Raw genomic sequence first — 16,635 nt, forward strand, 5'->3', positions numbered from 1 at the left:
AAAAAAAAAAAAAAAAAAAAAAAAAAAAAGAGGGAAGGACTGCAGCATCTTCCACCCAGCTGGTACCCCACCAAAGTACAGGGACTGAAATTGTTGCCCTGATTTGTTCTACCTACTTGTTACCAGTCCTGCGTTCCGTTCCCTATACTTGGGAAAGAACAAGAGCTAACTTGGTGCAGAAACCATATAATTTTTTTTATCAAAGGATTGCAGTGTGGTAGCTCATATAATAGCCATATTTAAACTTTTCATTGCTAATCACAGCTACAAAATAAATGACAATAAGAGCTAGAAAACTTACGCCCACTTTCCGCAAAAGATCCCCCACAATGTTTAGTGCAGATATCCTAGCAGAAGGCGTTAGTGGTGTGGTGCCAAAACCATTTGGTATACCTGAAAAAACAAAAACTATTTGATTGCACTTTCATATAGCACTGAAAATAAAACAAAGCTTAGTTCATTATACTAAATATAAAATCTTTTCAAATGGAGAAAAAAATACAGAAGCTGCAAAAATTTCAACTTTCTTGTAAATTCATTGCAATAAAACAAGATTTGACTAGCAAAAATTAAGATGACTATGCAGCTATAAGAAAAACAAAACTTATGGTCTGCTGTTTGGCTCAAACAGCTTTATGAAAAGCAGTTTCAACAAAATCCTTGAGATCAACACATCACAAACCTTTAGGTGAAGTAAAACCATTGTCTGCTATTTTCCCAACTGGCGTGGCTGGTAAAGAGAGAGAGGCCTGGACAGCAGAATCCATCTTTTCACAGTCTAGAGTGGGAGAACTAGGAGCAGACTTTCTTATTCCATCAGTTTGTCTTTCACGGACCGCTAGCTCTTGCCTTAAATCTGTACAGTAAAAAATTTATAAACATGTTTGCAAACATTCAGTATGTATAATTTATATATTTAGACACCGAGCGTGCGCACACTCTGCAATCTCAAGCAAGGACTCTATACTAATCTGCTATAGAAACTGCATACGCACACACATTTCCTTGATCCCCTGCTTAAACCAGGGGCTGTTTATCCAGGAAAAAGCAAGTTTGCTTACTGTAAATTGCGTTCTACATAGACAGCAGGATGAATTAGCCATGACATGTGGGTTACGTCATCTGGTGGCAACGAACACACCTCTCTCTTAGCTAGTTGAGCTTTTGCTACTGAGCATGTGCAGGCATTCCAGTGTGGGCACTGATTCGTAAGCCCCTTCAGTCGATTTTCAAGCTAAAGCTGGTTAGGTGGTAGACTTCCCAAGGAGGAAGGTGGTTATTTAGCATGGCTAATTCATCCTGCCATCTATGGAGAACACCGTTTGCGGTAAGCAAACTTGCTTTCTCCGTTGACAAGCAGGATTGAATTAACCAGGAAACGTGGGGAGTCCTAAGCTGAGGGTTGCAGCAGTATTTACTGCTGCAACCCTCAGCTCGGTTGAGCACAATCCAGTGTGCTCAACCGAGCGCACTGTTTAACCCGCTGTCGGACTTGGGTTAAATAGGCGCTAATCCACCCCCTAATGCAATGAGGGATTAGCGCCTATTTAATGCGCATCCGATGCGGAGTGAATGAGTTAACGCTCATCACATGCAAATGCATGTAAATGAGGCTATTACTCAATCACTCCAAATGCAAAAAAAAATGTGCGTCTCAGACACACACTTATCGCTCAGCTATTAACGCCTGCCTGGAGCAGGCGTTAATAGCTGAATGCACTGAAAAAAGTACTGAAAAGCAGAAAAAACCTGCTTTTCTGTACTTTTATTTTTTTAAAGTAAAAAAAAAAAGAAAAGAGAAAAAAATCTCTGCTGGCCGCTTTGAAGTGTGACGCCAATATGCTCGGCGTCTGTGTTCATAACCGGCAGGCTGCCGGTAACTGTATTGCATGGTGCCCCCCTTGCGGGTGCCATGCGTGCAATAAGAAAGCGGGCGCTGAAAAGTCAGCACCCACTTTCCGCAAATAATATTGCAACGGCTCCATAATAAGCAATCCAGACCCCACTGTGAAAAGCAGACTGCTTCTCAGACTGTTACTCTTTGAAAGATTGTCCAGACAGTAATGAGATGCAAAGGTATGTACAGACTACCATGTTGCAACTCTGCAGATGTCTTCCAGAGGTATGGGTCACCCATAAGCCACTGATGCAGCCCTGGTTCTAACTTGATGAGCCTTGACAGAGTCTAACTTGTAGACCCGCTACCACAAAGCAGTGCACGACCGTGTCTAACCAGTTGGACAATGTACATTTGGTCACTGCTATGGCCAGCATCATAAGAGGCGAATAGTTGTGAAGCCTGATGATGTGGCAGAGTTCTTCTTTTCTCATAAGCAAAGGCTATTTTACAGTCTAATATATGAAGGGCTTTCTTGCCTTCATATGCTTGTGACCTCAGGAAGAACATAGGTAACAGAATGGCTTGAATATGTAAAGCTGATACTACTTTTGGTAGAAACTTCAGGTGGAAGAACTGCATACAAGAAGGATAATGAACAAAAGCCTATAGTTCGTTGATTCTTCTAGCCGACTTGAGCAAAGCAGACTTCCAATGGTTCAAATGGCAGCTTCATCAGTTGTCCAAAACCACATTTAGGTCCCATGGTTCAGGTGGTTTCACAACTGGAGGTTTAGTATGTCATAAACCTTTCAAGAACTTGGAAACTAACAGATGAGTGGAGATTGGCTTATCCTCAATTTGAGCATGGTAAGCTGCTACGGCACTGAGATGTACTCATGGATAGTAACTTTCATACCGGTGTGTGGGCACACATTTGTTGGCTTCCACCCAGGGACGTTGCTATTTTATAACATACGTGTGTATAATAAAATAGTTTGGCTGCGCACATATGTGGCTCAGTTTTAAGTGGGTGCACACCTGTATGCACAAACCCCGCTTCGAACAAGTAAGGGGGGGAGATTTTAATAGGACGCACGATGCCATTGCCAGTTTCTCCAATTAAGGAATAGGTTTTCCAAACCCTCCTAGTTTAATAGCCTTTCTTCCCCCATTAGCCCTGACCCTTAAAACCTCACTGATCTGCCTAGATTTTTTTTTTGTTTTATCACTTACATGTCATTCATGGCAGAAGTAAAGTTGCGTGGCAGGGACCCTGTCATATGCTGGATTGCATAAATATTTACATACAAATCTCAAATTGAAATCCTGGAACACCCATGTCCTGCCCGTGCCACGCCCAGGCTACTCCCAGCCCCTTTTTGGAAACTTTAGGTTTGTGCACGCAGTGGGAGATATGTGCGTATCCGGATGACTTAAAATCTGCTCAGCATGCACCAGCCCGACTTGTTCGTGCATCCCCTGATTGATGCACGCATCAGGCTTTTAAAATTCACATTTATTGATGAATTGCTAAGTCCTGAAGCAGAAAAAGAGATATGTCTATATTCAGATACAGAGCCACATTATTGACTATATCCATCTATATTAATTAGTTAGTCCGCTAACTTTACGACAGCTCTTTGACTCACCCAGCCTTAGCTGGCTAAGTCATCCAGCTAATTCTGAATATTGGAGTTAGCTGATTAACTTAGCTGGCTAACAACTCTTCCCAGTTATGCCCCTGGCTCACCCCAATTTACCTGGCTAAATTCTAGCCTCCTAACATATTAGTCGGCTAGAATTTAGCCAGATAAAGGCTGAATATAGCCAGGTAAGCCACTTAGACCTATGACTGTTACGTTATCCGTCTACATGGCTTTTGTATATGGACCTCAGAGCAAATAGCTCAGTAACTTTTTGGGTTCACATTCGGATTTAAGGTATTGTGTTTACACCATGTGGAGAACATTTTCCATTTAAAACCATAGGCTTTTCTAGTTGATGGTTTTCTGGCAGAAACTATTACGTCCTCAATTTCCTTGGGCAAGGGCAATTCGGTAATCATTGAACATTCAACATCTATGTTGTCAAGCTGACAGGGGAGAGGAAGGTTCAGATGAAAGACATCCCCCTTCTTGAGTTAATAAGGAAGAATCTGACCTAAGAGGTATTGGAGGGCTGATGGACTCTATACTATATACAGTTGTGCTCATAAGTTTACATACCCCTGGCAGAATTTGTATGATGCGTAGCATTTTAAGAAAAATGAGTAATCAGATAAGACATGTCTGTTTCATTTGAAACACATTAAAAGTAACATGCATCACAGAACACAATCATTAAACAAACCATAGCAATAAGGGAAAGCAAGTGTTGCTTACCTGTAACAGGTGATCTCACAGACAGCAGGATGTTAGTCCTCACATATGGGTGACGTCAGTGGACGGAGCCCCGCTACGGAAAACTTTTCTGACAAAGTTTCTAAAAAGCTTTGACTGACGCTGGCACACTGAGTGCACTGAGCATGCTCAGCCTGCAATTATCCCTGTGACCACAGGTGTCTCCGCTCAGTCTCGTCTTATAGCAAAAAGCGCAAGCGAAACTAAAATAATAAAACGTATGTAGTCCCAACTCCGCGGGGTGGCGGGTGGGTTTCGTGAGGACTAACATCCTGCTGTCCTGTGAGAATACCCGTTACAGGTAAGCAACACTTGCTTTCTCACAGGACAAGCAGGATGGTAGTCCTCACATATGGGTGAGTACCGAGCTGAGGATGCCCGAGAGTGTACCCAATGCACCCAAGACGTGCAAAAGGCGCAACGTTGGGGATGGAATTTGGTAAGGAGGGCATCCTGAAACGCGATAATGGGCTGCGAAGGGATGGCGAGAGCTCCAGGTCGTAGCTTTACAAATATGTACAAGAGACACTGGCCGAAGGTGAGTTATTGAGGCTGGTATGGCCCTAACAGAGTGTGGTTACACACGGTGTTGTAGTGAAATGCCTGCTTATTAGTAGGAAAGAGATACAGATCGTCAATTAGGAGGAATAGGTCTGTTTGCCCACTGGAACTTGCAGCTTGGCTTTTTCCACAGGAGGAAAGAGTTAGTTGTAAGTCCTATGGAGTGTAGTGTGATCTGGATAGAATGCAAGTGCACTTTTACAGTCCAAGGAGTGGAAAACCCTCTCGTTCTGGTGAAAGAGAGGTGTTGGGAAAAAGTGGGAGAGTATATTCTGAGTAAGGTGAGATGCTGCCTCTACCTTAAGAACGATATGTGGTTGAGTATGTAAAACCACTCGGTCACGGAGGAACGGAGGGTCGGGTGAGTATGTAACAAGGTGTGGAACTCACTGACCCCGTTGGCAGAAGTGATGACTACGAGGGAAAGAATTTCCCATTGCAGACTGTTACGTGAGAGGAATGGCAAGTCTCGAACAGGGAACGCATGAGTCTTGTAAGCACTAATATAAAGACCCCGTCCCGTAACCAGTAAAAATAGAGGCGGCTTAATCAGTGGATAACCCATGGTAAGCTGACTCAGAAGGGGTTGAACCGGTAATCGGGTATCTCCACTCCCAAGTGGTACGCCAATTGGAATAGAGGCATACCCATGTAGAGGATGCCTGGGGAGCAAGAAAAGAGTGGTGTAAAAATAAAGGGGGTAAACCCCCTTTTTTTTTCTATGACACGTGGTAAATCATGCCATTTTGAATGGTAAGAATTTTGTGTAGAAGGTTTTTGAGACGCTACCAGTACCTGAGAACATCAGTGAGTGCATGATATGAGACTGACCTGCGAGAAGGCGAATTGGTTACTGGTGTGATAGATTGAGAAGTATGGGAAAGCATACTGGTCTCAGCCAGGACGTGGGTCTGAGAACAGTGAATCCTGTCCCGTGCAGCATAATAAGGGTGCTGGCTATGAGAGGCATTGAAAAAGACACATATAAGAGGCCTTTGTTGCAGCAAAGGCGTCCATGGGAACGCATTGGAGACATGTGTAGGGAGTAGAATCTGTCCACCGTACGGTTTGATTCAAACGCAGAGGGCAAGTTCGGTTGACCTCAGCGCTAGAAAATATTCCTCGCTACACATATAATCCAAGACCATCTGAGAGGATGGAAACTTATGTGGAGGTCTGCTAGTGCGTTCAGTAAGTCTGTTAGATAAGTGGCCCGGGGATGCATGGAGTAGGCAAGGGCCAAGAGTAGAGCTGCACAGCTTCCCAGCAGAGCAGCTAAGAGGCTGTGCTTGCTTGTCTGTTGGAAATACCACAATGTCACTATGCTGTCTGTCTGTATGCACAAAGGTTTGATGCATAGGCAATATTGTAAGGCATAAAGGCATAACTCATGGCTCAAAGCTCCAGGAAGTTAATGTGAAACTCTGCATGGAGCGGAAGAGATGCATATTGGGTTGAGAAGATGTTAGTTCGAACTCTGCAACCCTGACTAAATGCGAGTATGAGCAGGACCAGTCTAGGTTTTGGCTCTAGATCTGCAATGTGGATCAGAGACGATAGCGGTTGAACAGCTTAGGTCCACTGATAATTGAATTTCACTGAATCTTACTCATAGCAATTTTTTGGGACCTATGAGTAAATGCATGGTGAAAAAATGCCGTGGCCCAACAATGAAAGAATTGAGGGGCTGAGGTTATGGTGTATGCGCGCAGAGACACATAGGAATTTGTCAGAATGTCTGTGCGGTTGTTGGACAGGAAGTTCGTTGTGACTGAGGTGTCCATAAGTGTGCCATATGGGATTTATGGTAGTGAACAGCAATCCCAGGTAATAGATTTATAGTGAGTCATGAAGAAGGTAGAGCTCCTTGCTTGGGTTAACTGTTATGCAGCTGTCCATGCAAGGAAAAGCATGAATGATGTTTTACTCTGTAGAGAAACAGCAGTCACTGCTAGTGATTTAATGAAATACCCGAGTTACCAAAGCTGGTGCAACCGGCAGAGCTTGGGATTGTAATATTGTTGACTCACCATGAAGCACACAGAAAGAATAGAGGAGAGAGGCAACCTATTTACTGCGGTATGGAAGCATGGTGACTAGAGAACATTTTACTTGCACCTTCTGAAGAAAGTTGATATTTCTGAGGTCCAGAATGGGCAGAGTAACTACTTTTCTGTTGAAAGAAAGAATAGTGAATTTAAAACTCCCTCCCCCCCCTCTGCGCTTTGTAGCGTCCGGGGGACTGTACCCTGAACCTTGGTACAAAGTGGGGTGGCCGCTCTGATATCCGGCAAGTTGAGAGACCAGGAGGTGTCCAACTGGCGGGGCTGACGTAATCAGGATATCATATAATCTCCCACGGGAGCGTGAGCGGTAAAAGTCGTACCCGCAATTTCTGTGTGCTATACAAGAAAACGTCGAGACCTGTCGCTAGGTCTCGAGGTGGACTTGCAATTGAGACAGTGTTTGCTGAATCTCGTGTTTAGCAGATCAGCAAATGCATCTGGAATTTCGGTCCTTAATTAGGAACCAGAAATCAGAGTATTAATCAGTACAGAGTCCCGTTGCTAACAACGGGAGGGATATCTGATGTAATCCCAAATGATTGGTAGAGAGGTTCTCTTGGTATTGTGTCAGACATAACTGGCAATAGCGATATGTGACACTAATACGGTTCTTAGAAGGCCAGACGACCTAGAACCTTTCTAACCATATGGCCCGATTTAGAGAACAGGTCTCAATCGGATTGTTGCTGAAGCGGGATTAGAGTACTTACCATCTGTCGTGGATCGCAGAAGGACGAGCCGGCGAAGATTGATGGCTCCGTGGATTTCAAGAGTCAGCTGGATAGCCTGAAGGATATACACGTCCGACTCAACTCTGTAACCTGGTATGGTAGCGAAGGTACAGAGGAGACAGGCTGGGCGTGTCTGGCGCTATCACAGTAATTTGTGGAAGGTCAGAACCCCGCACCGGTGTCGGTGGGGAACGCCTCAGGTACAGGGGAGTCATTATGACTCATGAACCCAGCCCTCTTTGCAGTGGCTCGATGTATCGTGACGCCAGTGCAGAATTCCGCGGAACTCGGTTCGGTCATTCTGGAGCACGGAGGACTGCCAGCGTTGTGTGGAACAGTAGCGGTGGCAATAGCAATGTTGCCCGGCCCGGGCATTCTCCAGCACAGAGTAGGATAACGTCGGTGGTGGATGGTCACCGTGCCGGTGACAACAAGTGCCACGGTGCTCAGCCCGGTCTTTCCCCAGTGCTGAGGTGGACGCCCTCGCTGTCCTGGATGGCGAATGAAGACTGACTTAGCATGCCTGCATTGCTCCTGGCACTATGTAGTGTCGTAGGCTGATACGGGGCTTTAGTAAAAAAAACCCAAGCACGGAGCACTGTGTTTAGGCGAGGGCATTGCGTGTAGGTGCTATGTCAGTATTGACAGTATCGATGGCGGCATGGAGCGGCCTCGAGGGCATCGTCAAAAATATACATGAAAAAATGTCGATGGCCTGGGCAGAGCAACAATAACAATGACGGAGGCACCGACGGCATTGGTATCGATGGAAACGACCCGGGCGCCGACGGCATCGACCCGGGCATCAATGGCACAGACGACACCAAGGTGTGCATCAATGGCATCTGCCCGGGCATCGATGACACAGATGGAAAAATCAGCGCCATGGATGAAAACATTGATGGCACTGAAAAAATTGATGCGGGGATCGATGGCATCGACAGACCACCAGGGGAGGGGTGTCTATGGTGTTGAAAAAGGCAGGACGGCCTGGAAGGGGGTGCCAATGGGGGCATCAACTGCACGAAGGTACCGAGGTATGAATTAGTCAGGGGGCCCTGGCGGCAACGGTAACCGTGGAAGTCCCTATCCCACTAGCGCTAATAACCAGGCAGAGGGTCACAGGAAGACACTCGCAGGCTATGTGAGGCTAACTGTGAAAACATAGGGAGAGGGAAGGCCGCACTTCGGTTGGTAGGCCAGGGAAACCGTAGTGAGGTGACAGGAACCAACCGAAAAACAGGGCATAGTACTCCCCGAGCGTCGATTAAACGTACGCGAGGGGAGTACTCACAGGGGAGTACTCACAGGGGAGTACTCACAGAGAAAAAGCGTTTGTGAAGTAAAAGTTTGTGTTTCCGTGAGGAAAAGTTGTGAGAATTTCTTACAGAGCTCCTAACCGCTATGCTTACTGCAGAGCGGAAAAAAGAAGACTGAGGGGAGATACCTGTGATCACAGGGATAATTGCAGGCTGAGCATGCTCAGTGCACTCAGTGTGCCAGCGTCAGTCAAAGCTTTATAGAAACTTTGACAGAAATGTTTTCCGTAGCAGGGCTCCGTCCGCCGATGTCACCCATATGTGAGGACTACCATCATGCTTGTCCTGTGAGAAATAATAAAATGGTCCTGTTCAAAAGTTTGCATACCCTTAAATTTTTGGGCTGATAATATACACAAGTTGACATACACAGGTTGAGATGGCAATGAAGGGTACGTATCCACATCTGTGCCTTGTCTGATTGTAATTCGTTTCTGTGTATAAACAGTTAATGAGTTTCTTAGCTCTTGAGAAACCCTTAGGCATTTCATCAGGGCTGCACTGACTTGGTGGTTACTGAAGCATGGGGAAAGCAAAAGAACTGATAAAGGCTCTGCGAGCAAAACAAGTTCAACTTTATAAATCAGGAAAGGTTATAAAAAGATATTCAAAGATTTGAAAATGCCAATCAGTACTGTTCAAACTCTGATCAAGAAGTGGAAAATTATGGGTTCTGTTAATACCAAAGTAGACCAAGAAAGATTTCAGACAACTGCCACGAAAACTTGCTGGGATGAAAAAAAAAAAAACCCACATGCAGCTTCTACTGAAATACAGGCTTCTCTCTCTTAAACAAAGTGGTGTGGGTGTTTCAGCATGCATAATAAGATGATACTTAAACAAAAATGGGTTGCATGGTCGAGTTGCCAGAAAAAAGCCATTGCTGCACCAATGCCACAAACAGCCCGCTTACAATACACCAAACAGCACCTAGAGAAGCCTCAAAACGTCTGGAACAAAATATTTGGAGTGATGAGATCAAAACTGAACTTTTTGGCCACAATCATAAACGTTATGAAGAGAAGAACACCAACCTACCATAAAGCATTGGGGTGGATTTCTGCTGTTTTGGGGGTATATGAGTTACAGCAGCACAGGGAACTTAGTCCAAATTGATGACAGGATAAAAGCATCTTATCAGAAAATATTGGAGGAGAATTTGAATTCCTCAGCCAGGAAGCTGCTCATAGGACACACTTGAACTTTCCAACATGACAAAGATCCAAAACATAAGGCCACGTCAACCCTTCAGTGACTGCAGCAGAAGAAAGTGAAGGATCTGGAGTGGCCATCACAATCTCCTGATGTCTACATCATTGAACCACTTTGGGGAGAACTCAACCATTCAGTTCATGCTAGACAACCAAAAATGTACAGGATCTGGAGGCTTTTGCCAAGAGGAATGGGCAGCTTTATCACATGAGAAAATAAGGTCCTCATTCACAATAATCACAAAAGACTGCAAGCTGTTACTGATACAAAAAGGGGACAATATACGATATTAAGAATTAAGGATATATAAACTTTTAAACAGGACCATTTTATTGTTTCCCTTATTGATATAGTATAATAATTATGCTATTCTGTGATGCATAATAGTTTAATTTGAAACACATAAAAAACAGATGTGTTTTGTCTGACCATGTTTTCTTAAAATGCTATATATCTTACAAATTCTGCCAGGGGTATGTAAACTTATGAGCACAACTGTATGTGAACCAAATTCATCTGGGCTATATAGAGCTATGAGGTTCAGATGGTCCCAGTCTCTGAGCACTTTTTTTCTAGTCAGTGGAACTGGTGGAAAAGCATACATGAGATCAGCTTTCCAATCCCAAGTGGACAAGCGTGCACTGAGAACAGAGCGAAAAAAACTTTTCCAGTTTTCTTTTTGCTGTGATGCAAATGGGTCAATTGGTGGAAGTCCCCATAGCCTGAATAATCGTGAGCGTTGACTGCTGATTGAAAGATTCTGCAGAGGCGATCTGCTAATGTGTTGGAGATTCCTGGAACGTAGATAGCTTGCAGGACAGATTAATGTTAAATGCTCATTCCCATACCTATCAGCTCTTGAGAGAGAAACCATGACCCTATATCTCCCTGTTTATTTATATACAACATGACTACTTGGGTGTCTGAATAAGAATGCTCTTCCTTTGGAAGAGGCAAGTGAACGTTAAGAGTATATCTGATCATTCTCAAATCCATCTGAAATGGTCTAGGAAAGACCAAGTTCCTTGAGTTTGAAAGGTCTCTGTATGGGCCCCTCAACTTTTTGTAAAGGCATCCATTACCAACGTTATTTGATAAGAAGTAAACGCAGTGGCGATCCCTCATGAAGGATGTATAGGTCTAGCCACCAGCACAGTTCCTATGTCGTTTCTTGTGAAAATTCTCACTTTGGTTGTCAAGGGTTGAGTTAGCTAGTCCCACTGGGATTGAAGGCCCCATTGCAGGAGTTGTATGAAAGGCTGCCATGTAGCCCAGAACAACCAGAACATCTCTGGCTACAAACTGATCCACATTTAGCAGTCTGTTCACAAGAGATCTGAGAGCATTTGTCCAGTTTAACAGAAGGAAAGCTTTCTCCTGCAGGGAATCTAGCCACGCTCCAATGAATTTGATTTTCTGGGAGGGAATTAGAGTTGATTTCTCAAAATTCACCAGGAACTTTACCGACTAGGAGTTGAATTGATTTTGTAGGGAGTTTAGTACACCTTCCTGGGAATTCACTATCACAAGTCGGTCATCAAGGTAAGGGAAGACAGATGCACTGTCATCACAGATGCACTGTCACAGCCAGGCACTTGATGAAGGCCCTTTGTGCTGACAAACCAAAAGGGAGTATTTTGTACTGATAGTAGGAGAAGTCTACCATAAAGCACAGGTAATGCCAATGAAAGGAATGGATGGGAATATGATCATAAGTATCTTTTAAATCCAGCGCACACATCCACTCCCCTCTCTGGATAAAGGGGAGAACTGAGTGGAGGAAATGAATTTTGAATTTCTCTTGGAATATACGCTTGCTCAGGCTTCTTAAATCCAGGATGGGTCTCTGTCCCCCTATTTCTTAGGGATAAGAAAGTAGTGGGAGAAGAACCCTTGGCTATGGTGATGGGGAGGAACTGGTTTATTGCCCACTATTGGAGTAAAGACTCTACCTCCAGGCAGAGATGTGTTGAAGGCTGAGTAATGTGGAAGCATGGAAGCCAGGAGAAATGCAAGCGGTATCCACAATCTTGTGAACTCTGATCTCTGGTGATCTTGTGCCACTCTTCCAGGTAGTGCTGGATTGGAAAAGTGGTCAAAAACTTGGCCCAGGTTTGGGCTAGACTTCTTGAATTGTTTATAGTTGATGGTGCTCACGCTGTCAAGTGTGAGTTGGAAGCTGTTGCGGAAGTAAAGGCAGCATTTGGTATCGTTAGACTTGCTGGAAGGAGAATCTCTGGAAATGCAGTCCTTTATAAGACTATGTAGGAGACTATTCCTTCGGTCCCATAGATAAGGACTGGACTGTCATATGCTGCACCTTTACTTAAGCAACTGTCTCTTAGTTTTTCTCCAAAAAAAGGTGATCAGCCAAGTAGGGGACGTTTGCCAACTTATCGTAGACATCACTGCATAGGCTACTGGATCTTAACCAAACCATGCGAGCATGCTCCGATGGAAGCTGAATAGAAGCATGCCATACTATTGAACACTTAGTAGATGGCGCGAATAAGATGTTATATACACCTCCTTCTACATCCAAGAGTGGCTGAGGGTATGCAATTCCACCTTCACCAGGTGGAAGAAAAGGCTATAATTTCCATATACCATCAGGAAAGTATTGAACCATGGTAAGTAGAGATGCATGCATTAAACATAGAGCTTTGGAACATCTTTTTATTTAAAGTTGTCCAGTAACCTGGGAACCTTCCCTGAAAGAGTATTCAACTATATCCTTGTTTTCATTGCTTTAAGAGCTGATTCTACCATGACTGATTGATAGGTAATTGATATATACCAAACCCTGGGAATTTTTGCACCCGATATTTGAGGTCTAGTTTTCTTTCAAATGGGACACAGAAAACCATATTTTTCCACATTCTTGTTTGTAATTCTTGCACAATATCATGGACCAGGATAGCTTCTGGTTCTGCTATGTCCTTATGCATATTAACTCAGACTACTTTTCCTAACTTATACAGAAACCTGGAGTAGGAAAGATCTTCCGGTGGAGATGAGTGTTCTGGAGGCTCGGGAGGGGGGGGGGGGGGGGGCGAAGGAGATTCCTGCTATCCCTCTTCAGAGCCTGGAGGTGAAAAACCTTAATTCCTCTTTCTAAACAGCCAGCATTCTTCTGGCTTTAGCTATTGCCTTGTCACATTGCTTTGCCGTCTTCAGATCACAAGATGCTATCATCCTAAGGTTCCTCTCTTGCTCCGTGCACAGCAGCCCTTCACCCCCACCCCCCTCATCACATACAGCTCTTTTGGATTACCCCAACCCAGATGCATAATTCTGCACTTCTTGGCATTGAATCCCAGCTGCTATGTCTTCGACCACCGTTCAAGCTTCTTTAAATCACGTCTCATTCTGTCTACTCCTTCTGTGTGTCCACTCTGTTGCAGATCTTAGTATCATCCACAAATAGACAAACTTTACCTTCTATTCCTTCCACATTGTCACTTACAAAGATACTGAACAGAACCGGTCCCAATACCGATCCTTGTTGACCTAGAATATGTATGAATATGAACCAGAATATGTATTTGCTAAGGTGTTGAGCTAGAAGATGAATGTTGACACAGTATATGAATGCTGATTTTGTAGATAGTTGTGATCTTTTGGAACGATGGAATATAAAACTCCTAAATAATAATCCAGAACTAGAATGATGAAGGCGGCAAGAAAGCCACTGAAAAGTGGCAAGAAAGTGACTGAAGAGGAGTCATTAGTTGCTTTAGAGGGGTATATTGCTGGTGCACATCCTCTAACTGGCTAGCTCCACTGCAAGTGAATGCAATGGACTAGAACCACTTTGCAGGGATTCTGATAGAGTATCCGAAGGAAATGGAAACAGACTCCTTGTGGGAATAAATCTGATATTCTGTAAAGGAAATGTTGGAAGGTACCCTCTTCATGCTTAGCCACCAAAAAGGTAACAAAATCCTTCACTGGACTTCACTACTTGGTCAAGGGGCTCACATGTCCTCTTATCCTGTCATGGATGGTGGCACATCCTCTTCTGATAGCAGAATAGAATCTTGCACATCTGAGATTTATAAAATTTGGATTAGAAGGCGATTAGATGTGAGAGGTACCACAGAGCAAATTGGAGCTGGGGTCTCCAGACACAGCCTTTGTTCCATTAATTTGGTTGGTTTAAGTGCCCTGGTAATTGGTGCGGGCAAGGTTATGATATCCTCTTCTGTTGCTGTTAATATTCTTGGTAGGCCAGCATACAGCTTCAGGGCAAGCTCTGCAGCTCAGTGCGATGATGGACTAGTTTAATGGGCAACAGTGTTGAGGATCAATGTTCTAGGAGTCAATGCGTCGAGAGCATTGAAGACTTGTGTCAATGGCACGATGCACCTGAGACTGTGCCTCTTCAGTGGCTCCATGGAGTGGCTCTTCTTTCTTTGAAGCATGCCACTTTTGCTTACTCAAACCAGAGGACTCTGCCTGTTCCAGCAATGGGGGAGATTTTTTTTTTTTTTTGAGCAGCTCCTGCTGTAGATAAGGCTGCGTTTCTGGAAGAGGACAGACTACAGTTTCAAGAAACTTATGCAGTTCCTTCATTTTCCAGCCCTTGATCTTTATGTACATGGGGACATCTGTCCACAATCATAACAGATGGCCTGGTCGTGGTCCAGTCCCAGGCAGCCATAGCACAGGTCAGATCCATCAGTAATGGACATTCTCCTACCACAAATACAATCCTTCAAACCACTCACCGTGGCTTTCTTACCGGATACTGGAAAAAAAAATAAATTAAGAAGCAGCACTGAAAAGTGCTGTTTGGGGGCAGTGAGGCAACTTTTGTGAAAAACTTTCAAAGAAAAACGGAGAGCAACAGGAGGTATACATCTGTGCTAGTGCTCAGACAGAAAAAAAAAAAAGAAAAGACTAAGGGAGTGCACAAGGCACGCCCGCACGGTAATCCTACATATCCTCAATAGAGCAAAAGCTCTAGTAGCCAGATATCATCGATCATGTGTCATGGCTAATTCAGCCTTGCATGTTGACAAAGCAGATATCAATGGGGAGACAGAATAAAATTTACAACACAACTTCTTGTATGCATGCACATATGTACAAGTATGTGGGTAATTAGACTTTTCTACATCCAATATTATTCGCAGTACAAAAAGAACAAATGCTCTCAGTATTTATCACAAGTGTGTTATGGAAGTTCCTATGTTCACAAGTTTTAACAAACCCATCTACGGATTACAAAACAAAATTTATTGTACAACAAGCACTAAATATCAAAAACAAAGGGGAAATTGCTAAAAATCAGACAACTTCAGAAAGATAAATAACCAAATTGTATTTTAACAGTTGTAATAAGTTGGCAGATCTTTTTTTGAACTTTTAAAGTATGATTTCTATCTGTTACATTTCTGGAAGTGTCTTGCTAGCAGAAAATCTTAACACTGCTTATGTACATGAATTTTCAATAACCCATCAGCAATGAAACAAAATCATTGATGACGTGCAAATTAATAGTATAACAGAAAGTATGCGTATGTATGCATTTTTTAGACAAAACCTTTTAGGAAATATAAACATAGCATAATTGATTATTCTTTAAACCATACCTCTTGCTTCATCCTTTAATCTCTGGACAGAAACTAGCAGAGATTCTTTTTCATCAAGCTCACTCTCTAAAAATGCATTTCTTTCAATGGCCTGATTCAGTCTTTGCTCAAAGTCTTCCAATGAAACTATTGTTGCCCTAGAAATAAAATTCAAAAACATAAGCTGCTTAATATACTTCATTCTATAGTGGGAAAATTATAATACAAAGATTTTAAACATAAGCTCACTGCAGAACATTTACACTACCTTCTAGAAATTAATCTCAAGTGACAAAGTTTAACATAGAAATGAAATGTAGGTCCCACCCCCCCTGCAGCTCTTAAAAGTTGCAGTATTAGAAAATGCCTCAGTTTAAACATGTTAGGTTCTATTTCCCTTTAGTCTTTACCCATAACCTCTTTTTATCCCAATATATTTTGTCCTTTTTATTTGTATATTATTTCTGGAAATTAAAAAGTAAAACCTTTTATTACAACATCCTCTTTAAAAACCTTTTCTAAGTTCACGTTTCCATTATTTGTGCTTTATATATATCCGTGGGATACCTGCAAAGGCATTATAATGAAATGAACACAACAATGCTCCATCCTTATTGGTGGGAACAACTACGGTAAATAGGAGATTTCAAAAACAAAACACTTACACCCCATGAAGAATGAAAGACTGAAAACTGGGGCTGTATTTAACTATCAACTGAATTAACTTTAATAAAAATGTGCTAAATCAATTTAAGAGCTCTAAGAATTGTTAGCAGCCACACTGCACTTCTGAGTTGTCAAGATCTTTGTAGCCAAGGACTTCAGAAGACCTATCCTCCAAAGAAAGAAGAAAACATCTGACATGTTTGTCTTCTGATCTTCTCCTAGACTAGAAAGCCCTGACTTTCCTGTTCAGCAAGGTCACAGACAG

General features: G+C 43.1%; 1 protein-coding gene across 5 annotated transcripts in view; it reads right to left on the bottom strand.

Annotated features, from left to right (window-relative positions):
• Positions 1 to 16,635, bottom strand: part of NDEL1 (nudE neurodevelopment protein 1 like 1) — a 129,594-nt gene that overhangs the window by 62,998 nt on the left and 49,961 nt on the right. For all 5 annotated transcript variants that reach the window (XM_029600349.1, XM_029600347.1, XM_029600344.1 and 2 more), the window contains 3 exons: positions 15,726 to 15,862; positions 683 to 856; positions 302 to 393 (listed from right to left, as the gene is read on the bottom strand). In XM_029600349.1, the coding sequence (XP_029456209.1) occupies positions 302 to 393; positions 683 to 856; positions 15,726 to 15,862 (403 nt within the window). The remainder of the gene's footprint in view (positions 1 to 301; positions 394 to 682; positions 857 to 15,725; positions 15,863 to 16,635) is intronic.

Source organism: Rhinatrema bivittatum, chromosome 4 (assembly GCF_901001135.1).
Source record: "Rhinatrema bivittatum chromosome 4, aRhiBiv1.1, whole genome shotgun sequence".
NCBI lineage: Eukaryota > Metazoa > Chordata > Amphibia > Gymnophiona > Rhinatrematidae > Rhinatrema > Rhinatrema bivittatum.